Source organism: Idiotropiscis lumnitzeri, chromosome 9, assembly GCF_059441095.1.
Source record: "Idiotropiscis lumnitzeri isolate Australia: NSW breed Sydney's pygmy pipehorse chromosome 9, RoL_Ilum_1.0, whole genome shotgun sequence".
Lineage (NCBI taxonomy): Eukaryota > Metazoa > Chordata > Actinopteri > Syngnathiformes > Syngnathidae > Idiotropiscis > Idiotropiscis lumnitzeri.
In genome coordinates this window covers 16,095,504-16,116,823 of record NC_142399.1, presented here as the reverse complement: position 1 = coordinate 16,116,823, position 21,320 = coordinate 16,095,504, and the positions used below count along the sequence as shown (strand labels likewise).

Sequence of the window (21,320 nt, the reverse complement as noted above, 5' to 3'; positions counted from 1 at the left end):
AAAGACCAATCATGTTAAGATTATGGTCTCTAATAAGGTCATTAACTAACAAGGCTTTTGATGAAAGCGATCTAATATTTACAAAAACCGAGTTTCAGTAAAATAGGTCTATCTAAGTTATTCCGCGCAACAGGACTCCTGATCATAATATTAAGGAGATTGCCTTGCCTAGGTCCCGGATTGTACCTCGAGCAACTATAAACGCGGCGAGAATTTCCGACGGTCGGAATCCGATAGTTATTTACCAGCTTTCAAGTGCTATTATTGTGAGAGAACGGCTCGTCGTCGATAAAACCGACCGAGGAGGAATGCTTAAACCCATCATGTATTGCCACCTCAGTAGAAATTATATCAGTATGAGATGTAACAACGTATGGTGTGTAGCGCTCAAATCTAGAAGAAAAGCTATGTGTGTTGTCTAAGTCTAGCATAGCGCTAGTTAGCTCTAGCCTTACAGACTCCATACCCTTCCTTACGGGCTCACTATTCGCCTGCAACCCGACCTGCTCTAATATGAATAATCATGGAAGGCTCAAACAATAACCTATGTTTCTAGAAAGAGTGATGCCGCCTTCCCAGTTAGGGTGAAGACCGTCCATCCTCAGCAGGTCGGGTCGGCCCCAGAAAGAAGGCCAGTTATCTATAAACTGCAGTCCCTGCTCACTACAAAAACTAGCCAGCCACCGATTTAGCGAGAATAATCTACTAAACCTCTCATCATTGCCTCTCGCAGGCAAGGGGCCAGAGACAATTACACGATGCCGACTCATCTTTCTGGCGAGATCACAAGTCCTTGCTATGTTTTTCTTTGTGATCTCTGATTGCTTCATCCTAGTGTCATTGGAGCCAACGTGTATCACTATATCTGAATAGCTAGCGTTGTTTGCACTGCGCTGGTGTCTTGCGTGCTAGCTCCATGAGATTAGCTTCAATGTCGGGTGCTCTGGCCCCAGGAATACACATTACTGTGGCTGGATTTTCAAGCTTAATGTGGCGGGTAATGGAGTCACCTATCACTAAAGTGCGGGAGACCGAGGTGGAATGGAACTGCTATGTGTCTTAACAGGCTCACCGCGATTAGCAAGCCGTTTACGGCCAATGCTAACCGGACTAGCAGGTTGGCTACAACCCGTGCTAGCAGTCGAGTCCGCCACATTTACGTTTACCACATTACTCTGCTCTAGCTGGCGGACACGTCCCTCTAGCAGGGAGAGTCTTTCCATGAGAATGGTGCAAGTGTTGCATGTGGTGGTGCACGAAACCATAGTTGCGTTTACTCGCCCGGTGGATGAAAGCGGAGGAGCTGCAACAAGGGAGCGGAACACACAACACAGATGTGATATGTATTTTTTTTAATACATTACTCAAACAAAAGAACTGAATGGAAAATGGAAGAATTTATAAAATCTCATTAAGTCCCACATCACTTAAACAGTGGGTCACTGATGATGTCGTGGTACACTCGCCTGAGTTGTGTGCGGGCAGCGTGGTTTCAGTTGCCACACAGTGACGGTGTCTATGTTTGCCCCGTGACTGGTTGGCAACCAGTTCAGGGTGTAGTGCGCCTTTCGCCCGTCGTCAGCTGGGATAGGCTCCAGCACGATCCCGCGACCTTGTACAGGATAAGTGGTGTGGATAATGACATGACATGACATCACTTAAACACTTATTGTTGTGTTGGCGATTTAAAGTGAGCTCTGACTCCATCTCCGAATTGCATTGACCCTGCTTTACTATGGCCAACTAGGACCCTCATCATCTCAATTTTGGCCTGTCACTTTTGACCTCTGCCTGGTTGAGATTATAATGTGCATCCAAAAGTGATTTACGGCAGAGGACAATGACGGACATCATGGAATAAATCACTTTCAAAGATGCACTTTTTAAGAAAAACTGAATTTAACAAGGCTAGGGCTGGCTAGGTCAACCTACACTGTCGCTGGTTAGCTTGTTTCACAGACAGACTCGCAGAACCAAAGAGAGGCCTCCTGCCTCTGCATCAGAGTCTCTGGTGAGTACAATGAGATTTATTGAAAGTTTTTAAATTGATAAATATTAATTGGAACTGCTGTATTGTAGTGTAGAAGTTTAGACATGTTTGAAGGTAATGTATTATAAGACAAAGGTAACTGTCAGGAAACCAAATACATCTGCAAATTTTTTTTCCCACAAGCTTATTTTGCCTTGTCAAGGGGGATGTTTTTCTTCTTCTCTTTGTTCGCTACAGCAGCGATGTAGACGAAGAAGAGGTAGCAGCAGAAGAAGAACGTCTTCTGTGTCAAGGCAGAACAACCTGTTTTAGATGTTTCCCTCGCTCCAACACATCTTCAAATGAGCAATCGTTAACAGGCATGTGCAAAGCTTGCTGATGCTTGAATAAGGTGGGAATCATCTAAAACATGCAAACACATGATAGATCAGATAAAGGCTCGTTTTGGAGGAGAGTCATCATCCACTCCGGTTATCATTTACAGGGATGTTGGTGGAGGGGGGGTGCTGGAGCCTATCCCAGCTGACCTCGGGCGAAAGGTGCACTACACCCTGAACTGGTCGCCAGTTTTTCAATTTCCGTTTATGAAGCAAGAAAGAATGAGATAGCTGGGTCCCGTTCAGTGGAGACAGCACGCTGCCTCCTAGCAGACGGAGGATCGATGGCCTTCCCACACGTGAATATCTGAGAGTTCTCGAAACGTCGTGTGATGTTTGTCTAAAAAATAAAAGCGCATGCATGCTGATCCACAAACGTGACATTCAACACTTCCCAAACTGAATATTTACAAATATGTATGCCTCCTGAGAGTTGACACGACTTTAGCTTTGCTAAATGTCAGAAATATTACCAGTCGGGGTTCGTGTGCGCATTCTTGCTCTTGTCCACTTCAGTCTGTGTAAGTGGAGAATCGATTGGCACAGTGTTTTTGATTTTGTGGAGGTGAGACATGTCAATAAATCCAAGCTACTGTGCATAAGTCTTTTATACTTTCACAGGGTGAAGTGGACAAGAGTAGTAATGTGCCTTTGCATTTGGTGGCTGTTTTAGACAACAGAACTGACAAAGCGTGCAATATTACTTCGCTTGCCTCCCTGCTGTAATATAGACGCTGGAACCCGAAAAAAATAACAAACCGAGCTCCAAATTGGGCGTGCCAATTTGTCTTTTTGGGGGGGGGGCATTTTAGTACTGATGTGATTTTTACATGCAAACCTATTATATAAGTACCAAAGTTAACGTCAATTAAGGGTCCCTTTACGTCCCGACCCTAGACTCGCTTTTGCTGTCAAGCCTGCTTATCATGCCAGCAATCTCAACAAATCAGCGACTGCACAGCACAAGAGGAACAGCTGTGTTTATAGTGCGCTGGCCCTTTAAGAGAGCCCCGTGTTTCCTATTGGCACAGTGACGTCACAGCAGTGCGGTACTCCAGCCTATCGAGTCTGAAGACTGAATGCGATGGTCCTGGTTAGAGTCCTGCTTCACGAGGGACACTTTTACACTGTTCCAAGCGAGGAAAAGGCTGGTCCCTTGAAATGAAGCAGACCCCACAGGCGCTCGCCGTGGATTAAAACGGAAACTTTTACGATGGAGATGGGAAAGTAGAGCGCGAGAAGCAGCACGCTAACAACCGACGCCAACGGACCTTGTACTGCAAAGCAACTCCTCGTAGATGCACGGCCAACGCTGAAAAAATATGCTCCAGCCGAGCCACCTCAGCCCCGGCGTCAGTCGCGAATTCCCCGTGTTTTAAGCAGCTTTCTGAGACGTTCGCCTCTGCTCGCTGGTTGCTTTCCTACCTGTGAAGTTCCATCCAGTCCTTGACCCACCTGCGAGGTACAATCATGGCTGGAAAGCTGACAACGGCGCAAGGCACGGGAATACTGCTGGTGACAGCCAACGTTGGATCCCTGTTCGAGGATGTAAGTTACTCCGTTCGCCTTCTGCACCTACTTGTTTTTTTATTCATGTATTTTTGTGTGTTTCTTTTGCGTTTTTTGTTCGCGTTCCCCTTGCAACATTTCAGCTTGTCACGACTCGCAGTTTCAAGTCGCCCGCGGTAGCCTAAACAGCAACAGTCTCGCGCAGAAACACGCGAGGCTGTCATAGTTTTCATAAACACACTCACTGGCTCTTTATGTTCAACGTTTCCTGTTGTGTGTTTGCAATGGCCCACTTTCTCGCTCATGTCATGTGCGTGGAAATTATTAAGATGTCAGTGAGACGGGACGGGAGATTCACAACACAAGCCCACGTTGCTGTCTGGTCGCCAGCAAAAACAAAACCTTATCAAAGGGTGACAATTATTCTTTTTTTCGCCAGTAGACGAAATCTTATATAAGTGTCATAGATTTTTGCTCATGTTGAGGTTCTTAACCAAAGAAGATCTAAAAGCGTTCCATTTGTCACTTGAGGTTTCTGTTTCGAGCTTTAGCACTGCAATCAAACTAGGGCTGGGTGGGATATGGATGAAAAGTATATTGCGATATATATTCGTATTGGTCGATATATATATATATATTTTTTTTTTTTTTTTCTTTCTTGTATTTCAAACTGTTGAACCTCAATTTTTTTACAGACATCCCATTAACATGAAAATTAAAAACAAATATGGCAAAAATTGGACATGCATGCTTATCACAGGACAGCAATAATATAAAACTCAAGACTTAAAGAAGTCAATGCAATGATGACAAACTCAAATAACTGGTCAATATAAATATTAAATACACTCCTTTTTTATTTCATATCAGTCAATGTTGATAATTATGGATTTCTTGTTATTTTTTACCTAGAACTGTTTTGGATACATTGTAATGTAGTGAAATGAACCGATGCATTTATGCTTTAGATGCTACCCCAAAACAATATTGTTAATACACCTGTATTAGCCTTCATTCAATGAGTAGTGAACTAATAGCCTCATGTTGCGCATGCATTAGTATTGACCAACCACCTCAGGACTACTTTATCTTTTCAGCGGACTCATTATTGCCATAGTTATATGTGGGATGGTGAGAGGACATGGCTAACACTGGCGCCAGCACATTGCGATAGGGAACTCTCCTTGTCTCCATTCGGAGGTGTTTAATTGGTCGTGTTAATGGTCATAATACATCGTATTGTACCGAGTCGACTGGTTATTTATTTGAACAAAGTTACACAACTCTCTTGTTTTGCGTATGACGCACGCCTGCGCCGTTAGTTTAGCTACGTCGTCTTCATTGGTTTGAATGCTTCTTCTTTGTTGGTTTAACAGCTTTTTCTTTGTTGGTTTAAATGACTCTTGTTCATGTTTGGAGGCCGCTGCGGGCTGCCAGCAACACACTCAATGCCGCGGTGGTGGTATGCTTTCATATTTTTTCTATCAAACATTTTATTGAAGGCATTTTCTTTTGATATTGATCACTTGACTATCGTAATACATATTGATGTTGAATTATCGTCCCAGCCCCAAGTCAAACCTTAATAATAAAAATTTAGATTTGAATGAAAATGTCTCTTTAAAGTTGCACAAAACTTCCCAATGCAAACCGATGCCGACCATGTCCTGGCAAGAACTTAAGTCAGTGTCACAGGATTTACTTCAGGCAAAGCAGCAATATCCGAGCATGGTCATATGAGTCGCTGCTTGCTATTTATTTATTTTATTCTTATTTTTACTCTTATGTGGCCGATTATTATTGGTAAGACTTCAGTGTTTTATTGTTTTCAACCTTATTAATGGTGATTGACTTATTTTTACACTTGCACAGTGGAACCTCCGGCTCACGGATTTCGTTTTGAGACCGTTCATGACAGAAGCACCCCCCCCCCGGCCCCCTTTAAAATGAATGGATGCTCTGCATGAATACTGTGGCTGTTTGTGAAACGAAGCAAATTTCGTGAGAAAATTTCGTTCGTACACTGATTTGTTTGTGACCGGGGTGTTTGCATTCCACTGTGTTACATGGTTATTTTTTTTCACATTTCACATCCTTCCCTAGGCTTTACTGACATTGACGTCAATGTGTAACCCAGTTGCATTAAATCAGGGTCAACAGGAGAATTTCTCAAATGGTCCAAAGCCTTCGTGTCAATTACAGTGGTGTTAGCAGTGGGGCTCTCTTTTGTTACATGATGGAAGAGTTCTCCCTCTCTGGACTATAAATATCCCGCCTCTCAACCTCGCTTTGAATGTCTCATGGATTTTTCTCCCCCAGACTTTGAAAAGACTCAGCCGAAATGTCCATGAGAGTTTGTTGCGCTCTTTGAGTGAGTGAGTGAGTGTGTGCTTCTGGTTCTATTTATAGCTCAGAGTGTGTTGGTACCCCTTAAGTAACAGTTGAATGAAGTCTTTGTGGACTTGGATTCCAAATTTAGGTCTGCTCATGAGAAGTGTCATGTGAGACCCTGAGCTCTAAGACACAATGTGGAAGCTAAGAGGCCATCTGAATTTGGTTATAGCTTCATAGTATTTTATTAAATGCGTAGATGAGAAATTCTATTCGTTAGTAGAGACATTCATTCATTTGTGGACACATTTTTAATCTTGAATGATTGCTAAGTTTGTATATTACCTTTGTGCCGGCTGTACTCTCAGTATCCTTGACTTTAGATTTCTTTCAGACTTATCCTAAACTTTGTGAAATTGTTGCTGGTGTAAGCACGCACATTTCTAGCATTTAGAAAGGAACTGAAAAACATTTTTTTAGCAGTTTTCCTGTGTGGGATTTAACGTTTTAAAGCACCCGAGTTTTTTTTTTGTTTGTTTTCTGTGAAGGTTATTTGCAGAGTGCAAATAAACTTGCCTAAAGTGACTTTTCCGATATCAAAAATACTCAATTGCTTTCTGTCATTAGTGCTGTTATTTGTCTGTATGTTGTTTTCCTGCTTTTCTCATCTCTGTAAGTCAGGCGTCGGAACATTGGGGGGGGGTGACCAAGTTGACCTGCACATTTTCTGCCTTCAGAGGTCAGAGCTGTAACACATGTAGGATGCCATAGTACTACACTGAATGTCAAATTTTATGTCAATCGGAGCTGTGGTTTGGAATCTACGGCCCACTGAATTTTGACATTTTCTCCCAAAATGGGCATGGCCACCTACCGTCGAACCCTTTTATCTCTGGAACTACTCGGGCCAGTCTTCACAAAAGAGGTATTGTTGGGCATTAAAAAGATTGGTGCATATTTGAGTAACCTTTACCTTACATATTTACCTTTTGACCGAGAATTTGACCTTGAAATTGACACGTCTTATGTGACCTTAAAGGAAAAGTCAACCGCCAAAAAATCTTGCCGGTAAAATGTTCTATGGTCCTTCACTAGTTTAAACATGGCATTCTGATTCATACATCATTTGTGCGATATAAGTTAAGCGGTCGGCAGAGGTCGTGGGATCGATTCCGGCTCCATCCTTCCTGTGTGGAGTTTGCATTTTCTCCCCGTGCCTGCGTGGGTTTTCTCTGGGTACTCCGGTTTCCTCCCACTTTCCAAAGACATGTATGATAGGTTGATTGAACACTCTAAATTGCCCCTTGGTTGTTTGTCTCTGTGTGCCCTGGGATTGACTGGCAACCAGTTCAAGGTGTACCCCGCCTTCCGCCCAATGAAAGTTGGAACAGGCTCCAGCAACCCCGCGAGGAGAAGCGGCTTAGAAAATGAATGGATTGGAGTTAAGCAGTAAAATCCTCCTGTTTTTAGCCATCTCCAGGGGCGGCCATTTTGTCACTTCTATTGACTGAAAATTTCAGCACAGTTGCTCAGGGCTCAGCTAACAACCAATCACAGCTCAGCTGTTTTCTGAATCTGAACCTGAGATGGACAAAATGCGCTATGTGGCTATGTAAAGCCCTTTGAGACTGTCTGTGATTAAGGGCTATACAAATAAAATTGACTTGACTTGACTTGACAAAAACGAGTGGCTTTCATACCTAATTTATATTCCACAAACACAATATGAATCAGAATGACATGTTTTGACTTGTTGACCTGCTTAGAACATATTGTTGTAAATAACATTTTGGGGTTGATTTCCCCTTTAACAATTTTTTTCCTGAATTGTAATCTCTTACATGTTCTCTAAAATACCTAAAAGTTTCAGAGCATTTTTTTCTCATTTGGCAGCAATAAGGAGTCAAAATATCCGGACACTCAGATTTGAAATTAATATTCATCCGTCCATCCATCCATCCATCCATTATCTGATGCACTCTTTCTTACGAGGATCGCAGACCTGCTAGAGCCTGTCCCAGGTGTCTTCGAGCAATACAGCAGGCCGTAGCTCCCAAACCCCTGCGCCGATTGACCAAAAAAAACGCGGGCATATATTCAGATCCATCACTATGACAATTACAGTTTCATCAAAATCAAAACCTGCTTGGTTAAACCCACCGGGTGATTTGGCACGGAACGACCCGTAAGCTGCTTAACTGAGCAAGATTTCTCAGTTGAAAGAGCTTGAGAAAAGTGATTTTCCTTTATTGTATGCTCTATGATTATTTTGTGCTTTTCTTCATTTGATAACAACATGGTTTTGATAAAAAAAATAACCAAGAGGCCACGCTAATGTGTTTCTAAAAATAATAATAAAAATATTGAAATGACGGATAATGCATTATAAGGCTACGGAATCTAATAAAACATTCTCAGGTCGAATAGTGGAATGTTTGAATGTGGCAGTTACCAAAAGAGATAACGTCACTTTCTTGTTGTGACCTATAGAAAAACACTGCACAGCTTGCAAATACACATAATCATTACATAATGCACGTTTGCAAATGATCTTTGGCGAAGTGCTGCCATTTATTTTAAAAGGGCAAACCCACATTTTTGCCTTGCATGAAATTGCCCCTGCTATTATAAATCATTAGTGACATCTGATAAAAGTGTCATTTTAACCAATCACTAAACATCATATCATCTATTGGATATGATTTGAAATTCAAAGGTGACGTCGGATTGAAGTGAGTGTGACTGAGAAATCAAGAAATCAAGCATATGTGGGAATACAACTGCAATTGAATAGTGAGGCAACGTTGAGACTGAGAAACGCCGCACCCAAAACTGACTGCTAGAATTTTGTTTTGATTCTGTGTCTGTTCCAATGTGTTACTGTATGGAACAGTTGATGAAACAAAGGTGAACTGTTGCTATTTTGGTGTCCTCCGTGGTGTACCCACTTCCAGCCAGTCATAACAAACTTTGATTAGAGTTGTCTCCAAGCTTCAAAATACACTGAGAAGTTCTCAAGCATAAAGGTTGAATGAACATTTCCTTCAATAATGTTCCATAAACTCCTGTCCTGTGTACTTGAATGCCATGTAGCGCATAGATTTCAAAGTCTTATGGCCATAAATATAACATTTTCCTAAATGCATTGCATGCATACCTGATTTATTTTTTTAATGTGCATTTTTTTCTTTCTTTGTTTGTTTATGCCTTACAACAAGGTAATGACGTAAGTTCTGCATGCAGTCTTGTTGTGCCTCACAGTGCTCTGGGACGGGTTTAATGAATCTTGCAAGGTCCACGGTACATAATTAAAAGTAATTGTGACAAAGAACCTTTACCTTTTGGTCTGGTGTGCAGTGATAGGTAAGATGACGTCACATCCAGGTTATGTTGCTCTGCTAGGTCGCATGAAACACATGAAACGCTGCAGTGTTATGCAGAGCAGAGAAAATGTTTCACCTTCTCTCAACTTGATGGACTTGACCAAATCTCTACGGGGCAATAAGAGATCAGCTATTTGCAAGGCAAAAGCAACTAACCCGAATTGTTCACTGTGCTGCAGGATAACCATCTCATGACTGCAAATAGTCTTCAAATATCAGACAACCTGAATGTCATCAGCCTGCAACAACAGCCGCGTGATGCACGCCAGCCCGTGATTTATTTTTAAAAAAAAGAAAAAAAAAGATCAAACCCTTCAGTTCTTCTAATGTCAGGGCGTGGCAAAGCATTTTCAAAAGGAGCAACATGTATCGTTCATGAACATGTGATTTTACGTTAGTATATGTTGCAGTGCACAGAAAGGCACTTTCAAAATAAAAGCTCAGTGATTATTAGACGTTTTAATTTGTGTGTCAGTCAGAGAGCAGACATGCGGGATGTTGCCTATGGGCTATATAATGACTTTTTTGATTTTGGGTGATATTTTTAAAACGGTGATGGAATTCTTTCAGGATAGCGTAATCACGCCTCCCAAGGTTGAAAATCCAGCCGTAGATTTCTAATAGCCTTGTCAAAGCAGCCTTCAATATGAAACAGATTTTCCTGCTGTGAACTGAGTTGTTTGCTTTCGCCTCATGACATGACATAGTAAATTTTCCTGTTGAACTCAAATCTTTGAACAGACCATAAAAAATCTGATTGAATTAACTAATGATTTGAATAAATAAAACATGTTTTAATGTGCATCCAAAAACCAACACATACTTTCGATTTGCCAATGCAGATGCGCAAATTTCATTAAGCTTCATTGACAGGTTTGGCCTGTAATAGAAGAAAAAAAAAAAGATCATTCTTTTTGGAAAGTTTCTAGTTTTCCACTGATTCTTGCTTGATGAACTAACTTTCCTTGCAGTCATGCAAGACATTGGCAAGCCGTACGTTTCATTGTATTGTAGTTCTTGTTGGTTAGTTGACATTTCGTATCCCACCCCAGACAATGCACGCACACACACATGCAAGTTGTTTTCTTGTCTGTAATAATTATGACATAATTGTTCCATATTTACACATCAGTCCTCTCTTCACTTCTCTTTCACTTGTGGATCCAGGGTAGATATCGGTGCAAATGAATGAGCGATCTTAATATTTTGTTACATTTCTGACCTTGATATTTGTTTTTACCCATTCTTTCCTAATCGATCGTTGATGTTAAAAATTGTCTCCTTGATTAATTGTTCAGGATTTGGTAGATTGTGTGGAATTGAATGATCACGGCCTGATCTCATCTTTCTGTCTTTATCATTCATGTTATCAAAGTTGGCAATTTGTCTTTAGTTTTTCCCCCCAAAATACAAACAACTTGAATGTTTAGTAGAGTTAATGTGAATACTTATTCTGCCTTCATCCAATAACACCACAAGAACGATGTACATTCAAGTCATGCACGAAGCACCAGAACAGAAATTGAAATGCATCTAGGTTAGGATGACCCATCCCACCTTCTCTAGTTCTTGTGAGCACACGCACGTCTGTTTTTCTGTGTGGTTTCTTTCAATGCCACCGTTATCTCTTAGTCTTCCCCCAGCAACAATAAAGTTTCCACTTTAAATGCAAACCCTCCTTTGTCTTTCCATCTCTCAATCTCTTCCAAAAGCTATTTCTAGATTTCAGCTGTGTGTATACAACAGCGCTGCATAGGACGTCCTTCTAAAAAAAAAAGCTATTATTAGATTTGTGTGGAAAATGCTTTTATAGTCGGAGTGTAACTAACGATATGAATTGAAGCCTCACGTGTTTCTATGCAGACATTCTATCGCCTCACACTGCAAATGTCAAATTGGTTTTATTTATAGATTGCTGCGTTTTGCTTGTGTCAATGTGTTGAGAGGCTTTTGAAATACTTCACACTCTGCCTTTCTCCACACCGAAGCGCACACACTGGCCATTTGCCAGTTTTGCCATTTGCCTGTCAGCGCTCCTTCACACAAGTGGCAGTTCATCTCAGGGGCTTCTTGGGATTCGCCAGTCCACACCTCAGCGAAGCCAATAGCATTGACTATGCCTACCTTGCTACATTGCAAAACATTTTTGGCACCCAGTATGGTCAGGAAATATGCTTGTTTAACAAACAAAACACGAAAACTGTCCTCTCAAAATGGAATTGATTTGATGATTAGGACCTGGCTGATTAATAGGTTTGCGGATTAAATCGTCCCAACGGTAAAAATCATCTGTACATTTGCTTTTGTTTGATGGAAAGTTAGCCACAGTACACGCATTTATATTAGCCTAAGCAGCTAGCGTCGTTACGTCAGCGATCACCTCAAAAGATTTCACAGTGGGCCAAGGCTTCTGTTTGAGTAACCTGTTCCGGACATGCAGGTTTGGTCGGTGTAGTATTCTCAGGAATCAATCTTGGATTTTTTTTTTTTTTTTCTCTTGAGTTATCGCTAAGCACACAGAGCTACAGTATCCATTCAAAGGCTTGAAATATTTTTTTTCCTTTGCAGAGCAGTTTTACAAATCAGTGACTTTTTGCGATTTGAGGAGCAAATTTCAAAGTTTTAGGTGAATTTTTAATTTTTTTTGCAGGTTAATCTGAGTTTTTATTAATTAAAAATACAACAATATATTAAATGTTGAAATTAATTCTTTTCTGTATTGAATTTAATTATTTGTGTTCTTTAAAGGAAGTTATATAACAACATATTTGATTGGGATTTGGGACTTCAAAAAAATCTTTTTTCTTGTGCGTTGTAGAAAAAATATGTATTTTACGAACAAATGAAAAAAAGATTTAATTTTCATTAATTTCTTGTACTTTTAAGGGAAAATGCAACATTGATATATAGAGGGGACTAAAAAAAATAATTAAAAAGAAAATTATTAGGTTATTTTTTGTGTCACATCTTAATTTCAAATCATCTCATAAAAGGTGGGATAAGATTTCAGAGCATATTTTTCATTGCATATACTAAGTATAAAACAAACCACTTCAAGATAGAGTAGGTTCCTTTGTTGGGCTTTTCTTGACCTGACATGAGACACCATGCTTTGTGTAATTTAACCTCACATCCCTTTAATGAATTTATTTATTGATCTGGTCAATTAATGTTGGTTAGTTGTTCATCTGGATGAAAAAAAAATCCATTCCATAGAACATTCCCAATTTCTGTTTTCGCATTTCACATGATGACTATGCTTTACAGTACTTATCCAGTCTGCGTGTGTTTCGCCGTCTGTGGGTTTCAGAATTTTTTTCTATATATATTATTGTTTGCGTCATTCTACTGGAAGATCTACAGGGGAGTGACTAAATCAACAGGGAGACAGTTTGAAAGATCCAATAAAGAAGGAGAAACTAACATACATCAGAATTTAGTTGGTTATTATAAAAAAAATGATTTTGGAAACAATATGAGGCTCAACCTAACCCATTTAGGTATTCCTTTTTGCCCCAAAGTATCGTTATTGTGCTTGGGTGACATTTTTTATTTTCAAGAACTGAAGTCATACAATAATGGTGTGTGATATGGACACATTTATTTATCTCAATATTGATATTTAATATATAGGCGATTCTATATGCCATTATTCCCATGCGATGAATGGCAATTATCGTTATAATTTCATTCATAAACTGTACATAGCTTAAAGTGCTCCCGCATAGTGTTGGAATTCTGGTGTGTGAATTTTTCTGCATAGGTGTGTGTGTGTGTGTGCTTGAGATTGTGTGTGTGTTGCTGAAGTGCTTCCACACCATAGCGAATCAAAGGTTGACGTTGATTAAATCCGTACTATACCTTATTTGAATTATATCGGCACAGCCAGCAGTGGCACGCTTGTTTGTTTTCGCGTAGTTGGTAGTTGCATCAGCGCCGCCACTGGTGAGAATAACGCGGCAACAGAAGCATCATCTTCGTCTGTCGCAGGTTAATAAATAAATGCTAGTGTTTAAAATCACGTTGCATTAGTTGTCATTGTTTAAGATAGTAGACATGTAAGTGTTCTTGAAAAGGAACTACACAAGCAACAGTGCTCCTTATGCAATTCATAAGCAATTCTCCGATTTGCTTCACACTTTTTTTGGATGAATTTTTTTCCCCGTGTCTTAATAATTATTCATAAATGTATTTTTATTCCATCCTCTTTTGCTTTTTTTTTAAATTTAGTATGTTTTGTTTTATTTGTCAAAGATAAAGTTTTTATACTGAAAAATGAATGTTCAAGAGAAAGCCGCAGCTGTCTTATAATGTTTCGATCTTAACAGTTCTTCTATTATGACAACAATATTAACCACAATTATTTTAATAAAAATTGAAATCCCAATTATTCAAACAATTATTATTTTTTGGTATAAAAAATATGAATGGAAACAATATTAAGACAAATCAATCATATTTATTTTAGCTTAAATTAAAAAAGTGCAAAAATATAAATTTGAGTATGCTTTCCTTATATAAACATTTTACTTGCTAGGCACTTCTGAATTGTCATAAAACTATTGTATCATCTCAATAAATAAAATAGTCAAATAAAATAAATAAATCTAAAAACAAAACGCCCAAATATATACTCAGCATAGTATTAGGCACATATTACTTACTATAAAGGCTGATGTCCTCCAAGCCATGTCACCCTGATGCTGTCATTAATGCAAAAGACAGTGGTGTCAAATCCAGGTCTATAGAAGAAAAAAAAAACTGCCACTGTTTGGCTTTAACCACGGGTGCATTTTTTTCAACCTAGAAGCAACTTTATAGACTTGGACTGACACCTCTGAAATGGATGGCCCTACAAAGTACTGAGGCCATTTTACCTTAATGCACCTTTCAGATGGCCAACATTTCTGTGTGTAAAATATTTTTTGTTGGTCATGTTAGCTAATATATCATGCAACATTTCACTTTTTGAGACAAATTATTGAATTATTGAATTCTCCAAGTGCCTGCGTGGGTTTCCTTTGGGTACTCCGGTTTCCTCCCACATTCCAAACAGATGCATTGCAGGTTGATCGGACACTCTAAATTGCCCCGAGGTATGAGTGTGTGCGCGGATGGTTGTTTGTCTCTGTCGCCTGTGATTGGCTGGCAACCAGTTCAGGGTGTCCCCTGCCTACTGCCCGATGACAGCTGAGATATGCTCCAGCACGCCTTGTGAGGAGAAGCGGTTCAGATAATGGATAGATGGATGCATGACTCCACCTGACTTTTCTAATTTCTTCATACCCACCTATAATTCTTGATAGAAGAATCACCCTCTAAATATTTTGAAGTATTTAGTTGATGTCTGTTTCAAAATGAGATAAATAGTGCACCTGGGTGAGTACGAGCATGAATGAACAGTTATTTTAACTTTGTTGATCAGGTGTTCTGATTTTCTTGCACAAACCTCTAAAACTAAACTTGTTGAGATTGATTCAACCACACTTTATTCATTCACAATAAAGATTTGCCAGTCTGTTACTTTTCAAGCACCAGAAATTACTTCTCATATTGCCACATATTGGAACACTTGAAACATCCTTTGAAATATATGCTCAGCTGTTATGCAGCTGTTGGGGGGAAAAAAAAAAGAAAAGACAGATGAAATGAAAAATACATGATTTCCACCTTGTCCGTAATTGTAAATAAGTGTTTACCGAAACATGCAGAAAATCTGATGTCTGTGAAATAGCGTCACATAGAGGCAATGCTCCTGTCCCAATGCAAACAGGATGCTGTGTGCATGAGTGACTTGAGATAAGAATAGACTGCAGCACAACAAGACCTAAAAGTGGCAAGAATTTAGAGATTAAACGCAAGGCCCCTACCACCGTGCTTCAAATTGTCTTCTGTTGTACACATGAAGACTATGAAATAGTTACACTAACAGTCGTAGTCTGTTTCGTTATAACTCTTTCTAGGGCCTTGAAAATTAATTAATCACAAAAAAATTGGTAATTAATTGCGATTAATCACATTTTTCAACTACTATTCTTTTGTGGAGCTTGTAACAGTTATTTACTTGAATACGATCTTGGAATTAATTCAAAGTCACCAAATTCTTTGTATATTTTAAATCAAAGGCTGTTCGAATAGCTTTCTTTGATCCGTAGATATGCTGGAGGTAGGAGACAAATAAGACCATAATAAGGAAAGTGGATTTTAATATTAATTTGAATCAATTTGCCTGCTGATGATGTTGTAATAAACCTCTGGCGTTTGCATCTCTCCTGCGGCGGCGCCGCCATGCACGGACATTTTTTTTTGGGGTGGGGTAGGAACGGAGTCGGCGGCTGAAAAATGGTCATGAATAAGGCCGGAAGGTCGGGGTCGGATCGGCAAAGAGATCGTGGTTGAAGGAGACTGACCGGCAAAAAAGGGTCGAGTGCCCAGTTCTGGAGCCTCAGAACGTGATACAAGCTCACACAATTCACATCGGAGACACGCGTATGACAAACTATTGGAGTATACAATTTAGGCATTGTTATTTTTCTTTCTCCATATCGCCCGTATTAGCTATTTACGCTTTTTGAGGGTGGATTCTTTGAGCAGATTTGAAAGCCGACATTCAATGACGTTTCTCTGGGAAGAATTATTACCAGGCAGCTTGTTGAAGGTAACAACTTGACGTCGTTATCATAGATCGAGCTAATTTCTAATCCATTATTTCGTGAGTTTTGAAAGCAAATTTAAGGCAAGTCAGACCGATGATATGACAAACTGTTAGTGGTAATGTAGTAGCACAAACATTTTATGTGAAATCAACTGGTTGTACAGTTTGAAACTTGCTGCAGGGTTTTTGTCATTGTTGTCATAAAGTATTACCATTTGCCAATCGAATATCCCTCAAGCAAAGTTTGCTTCTTTAGTGTGTTGCCGATGCTTTTTGCGTGGAAGACATTTCGGAACAACAATCCAGTATGTCTGCTTACTCGTTTTTGAATACACATTTAAGATGAGGATCAGTCTGTCTCCAGTCTATTTATTTAATTATATCTATCTATCGTCCTTGCTAACGTTACATTGTTTATTTTTTTCATTATTGTGGAGTAAAATAGCTACTTGTTTTTTTGGGGGGGTAAATGTTTTTTATTTTTTATTTTTTGCAAACAACTATGCAACTCGTCAAAAGACAAAAAAGTCAAATAAAATGTCATAATTGCATCAACATTTATCCAACATGTCAGCACAATTTGCTACAGAAAAACTCCTTAGCTCACGTGCTTGGCGTGTAAACAAGCACACAATTACACATTCAGGCGGCATGATAACTACACTTGACACAATAACAAATATTTTAGGATGTGTCATAAACTGGCTCAATGCCCATGAGAAAAAAAAATAGGAGAGCACTTTTGAAAATGAATGCAGTAATTTGTCCAACAAAAATAACAACAAATTTCCCCATTGTGGGACTAATAAAGGACATCTTATCTTATCTTAAATAAAAGGCAAAGGTGTTCAAAGGTCATGAGTCAGGAACAGAAAGAAGAAATGAAAAAACTCCTCCCCCCAAAAAAACTCTAAGACATGCATTATATTAAGATTCACTAATCATTCAATTACACCAAATACTACTACTGTTTTATTTTTTTTGAAGGGGCGGTGACATTTTTTTTCTTCCAGTGGCTCAAACCGTACATGAAATTATCAAAGGGACTAAAAGTTAATCAATGAGTTGTAGAGATTTAGATTATAGAATTGTATGTTTTGCAACTACCAGAACATAAATACACCATTCTGCAGTGCAAGGTCCGTTATGGATGGGGTCCAGCTACTGAAAAAGAAAGTGGAAGTAAAACTTAACTACGTAATTAATAATTACTTAAATGAATAGTTTGAATTGCTTCTGCGTAGAATTACAACCATCCTGGTCATATCAATCCACAAAATACTAAATAAAACAGTTAGACATTTTACCTTTAATCCTAAAAGTTTCTTCAGCTCTTAATTTAATTTGTGAAGTTCCGTCATTCATGTTTCCTGTATTGATGCATTTTGTTCTGGAAACTACCCTGATGCGTGGTCAGCAGTTTGAAATAACAGTTGTATAGTTTGATACTTTTAGCCAGCGATGTAGCATTTATGCAATGTCTTTTTTTTAGGGCATCAGTTCAATTGACAGTTCAGTAAACACCCCTGTCGATATTATTTTTTGTGGGATGGTGATAAATGATCATCATCAATCATCACCAGTTATTAATTTTACTCTTATTATGGGATTGCTGCTAATCAAGCTGTACTACTAACAGTGATACTGCTACCGAAGCAAGTATCTCATCTTTACTCTCGTGCATACCTATTGTATAATATTGTTTATTATGCTGACATTTTGTTTCTTGCAAGAATTTAGCCCACATCGTTTAACATACTCACGCAAATAAGGTATCAAAAGATGTGTCTCGGCCCGACTCGGATCGGAAATGAACATTTTCTGAATTCTGTGTTACCATGGTGAGCCAAATAAACATATATTGTATTGTATTTTATTTGACTTGAAGCAAGCCTTAATTTTTGTTATCAGATTTAAATAATGAGAACATGGTCACATTCCCCAAACCCTTGTCGTTCTCTCAAGCCCTTTGTGGAACCAGTATTTGTTAAAGCATTAAGTCATGAGAGCATATTGTTCCAGGTGTCCGCTCTCTCATTGATCTCAGCTGTAAACCATTGTCACAGGCGGGTACAGGAAATTAACAGCTGCTGGCGGAGCAAGATTTTTATCTTTGGGGTGGCCAGGGTGCCCATGGAGTGGCCAAGGTTTTGTGAAAAATTCCCATTTTAAATTTTTTTTTAATTTTTTTATTATTATTATTTATTTATTTATTTATTTTTTACCTCTGATTTACACATTTTAAACCAATTCTAATAATTCCAACTAACTTTTCCCCAAATATCACAATTTTTTTTTTTTTGGGCGGGGTGTTAATTTCCAATTCTAATGAGTAATTCTAACTGTTCCAACTTTAAATTGTTCATCTTACTCATACCACTTTTTTTTTTTCAAGATTTCCCAATACAAAAAAAAATTATTATTTTTTTGTTTCCCAATTCTAATTTTGCCATTTTTTTGGGCACATGTGGCTTTCCACCTTGCAGTAGTTAGCAGTCCCATTCCAAATTTCTGTGGCAACGTTATAGGTGTTGTTATTAGAATAATAATAATAATTACTATTATTATTATTATTATTGTGTGATTAATACTTTTTTCATTTAAGTGGGAGGGAGGGTAGCAAGCTCACTGACAGCTAGAACACTTATACTTCACTTTATATTGAATAAAACCATTTTAAACTCCTACAACTCACCCTCGATGATGCATCATGGATTTGTGACTCTCATTATATTATTACTATGAAATACACGTAATTTTCCAATCTGATCACATTGACCAAACAAATTCAAGATAAAAGAGCATAGTCAGTCATATTTGTTTGACCACATCCACGATAGTATGTTGACCATTGTGTTATCTGGAGTACGAGTGTATGTTGTTTCGTTTGCTCAGTTGAAATTAGCTCAATTGTTCTTTTCCCAAGCTTTTCTTTGGTTTCATATCTTCTCTCAAGAGTTAAAAAGAAATGGGCTCTTCCGGGTTGTTGAGCTGTATCCTGTGCAACGGTCTTGTTCAGATGGAAAAGGGAGCGTTGAAATTTTCAGAAATCACTCGTCATTTGGTGGGGAATTCATCAAAGTTCCGAAGCATTAGCTTGTCACTTGCTAACTTGAAAACCTAGAGCGAGGTGGTGCTGGGCTGACTAAACTCGGCACATGCTGACTAAAATGTCATGGCGATAATGAAACTGGAAAACTTCAAATAATCATCAGAATTCAAAATTTACAGCAAGGAGGTACAAAGTATTTCTATAGCAATATTTTATTTAGAAAAATGCTGATGAACTAATGGAATGCGCACGTATATTCTTCCTCCGTCCCCCTTTTTGTCTTTCTGATTGACTTCTGGCTGCAGAGGCGTATCTGGAGATCTCATTGGAATATCTTCTGTGCATCAAAAAAAAAGAAGTATGATGTATCTGTTGAGTAACACATGGCAGGGGTGTGAGTGGGAGAGCTCAAACTAGTCAGATGCTACAGATCACTCACAAAGCTCCTTTGAAACCTGCTCCGTATTGCGCAGCGTGAGCATTTTCTTGCCTGATTTCTACATTTGATGTGTGCTCTCATTCTAGACATTTTGGACACACTAATTAACGTTACCGTACCTTCATCAGCAGATATTGGCCAATTCCCTGCATAATTGTGCCATCTTTTGAATTGTCGTGAGTTGGCCACAGACTTGAACTCCAGAGTACGAAGCAACAACCAACACTGCTTAGTTGCGTCTGTTGTAATTTCCTGTATTATGATGACACATAATTTACCCAAATCCCAACTAATTGAATTGCTGATTCACACTAAAAAGGCTGAAGATTTTTGTGTCAGCTGATTTACTGACACTTTTACTCCACTACCACTGCTTTTTATTATTGAGCATTTTGCCTAGTTTTTTTTTAATATTATGGTGTAAAAAGAGTGAGTGAGCATTTTTACCACTTTTAATGGCGCTTAATCCTCATTTCTCAATGTATTGCAACTCAAAAAGTTTAGTGTTGTGTGCATTTTCATATTATTATAATACATTTTATGTGTGTAAGCGACAGGTTGTGCACCCTACCACAAAATATATTTCATTTTTTTTCCAAATACAAAAAAAGTAGGTTACTATGTATTTAAAACCACATTTGCTGTTCCTTCAAATACGGTGCAAAGCTGAGGTGGCAGCCTGGAATTTTAGCTCACTGAACAGCGAACTGAAGATGCATGGCTGCCGCGAGAGTAAGATGCGATCGTTTACACTTACGCGCATCCGCAGGGATTCCCCAAACCCGTCCACGAGAAGTTGCTTGCTTGGAAAGTTGATCTTGGGTCAGAAAAGTTTAGGCATGTCATGTGATCATGCGTCACAAAAACACAACAGCAAAATACACTACTTTAAAATACACTTTTTTTTTCCTTTTGATGCTCACTGAGCTGATCACATATAAATCTGATGCCTGCTCATCTGGTTTTGTGCGACTTTTGATTTTGGTTTAACTCTAAATTGCCTTGAATTGTCAAAAACTAAAAAAGTCTCGACTTAAACGTTAAGGCATCTGGGCTTAACTTGAGAAATAATGACTTGACAGACTTGATTTGTTGCTCATTTTATGATTGGTTTAAATAATCCATTCATCCATCTTCTGTACCGCTTCTCCTCACTAGGGGGGTGCTGGAGTCTATCCCAGCCATCTTCGGACAGTAGGCGGGGGACACCCTGAACTGGTTGCCAGCCAATTGCAGGGCACACAGAGACGAACAACCAATCGGCCTGCCATGCATGTTTTTGGAATGTGGGAGGAAACCGGAGTACCCGGAGGAAACCCACGCAAGCACGGGGAGAACATGCAAACTCCACACAGGATGGCCGGAGCCGGGATCGAACCCACGCCCGATGCTGTCTCTCACTGTGAGGCCATCGTGCTAACCAGTCGGCCACCGTGCCGCCTGGTTTAAATAAATATAATATTAATTAGGCAGTAACCTAACAAACGTTGTTGCGCAAGCACGCAATTGGCATGTTTCTCTCATGACTGGAGGATTAGCCTGTCAGTCAGTCAAACCATTTTCTGCAAAGAAGCATGCCTGAGC

The 21,320-nt window shown here is 39.2% G+C and overlaps 1 protein-coding gene across 2 annotated transcripts in view; it reads left to right on the top strand.

Annotated features, from left to right (window-relative positions):
* The first annotated feature begins 3,408 nt into the window (after positions 1–3,408).
* The window catches only part of inpp5a (inositol polyphosphate-5-phosphatase A), a 146,361-nt gene continuing 128,449 nt past the window's right edge, over positions 3,409–21,320 (top strand). For both annotated transcript variants that reach the window (XM_088305189.1, XM_088305190.1), the window contains exon 1: positions 3,409–3,915. In XM_088305189.1, the coding sequence (XP_088161315.1) occupies positions 3,838–3,915 (78 nt within the window). In that variant the 5' untranslated portion in view covers positions 3,409–3,837. The remainder of the gene's footprint in view (positions 3,916–21,320) is intronic.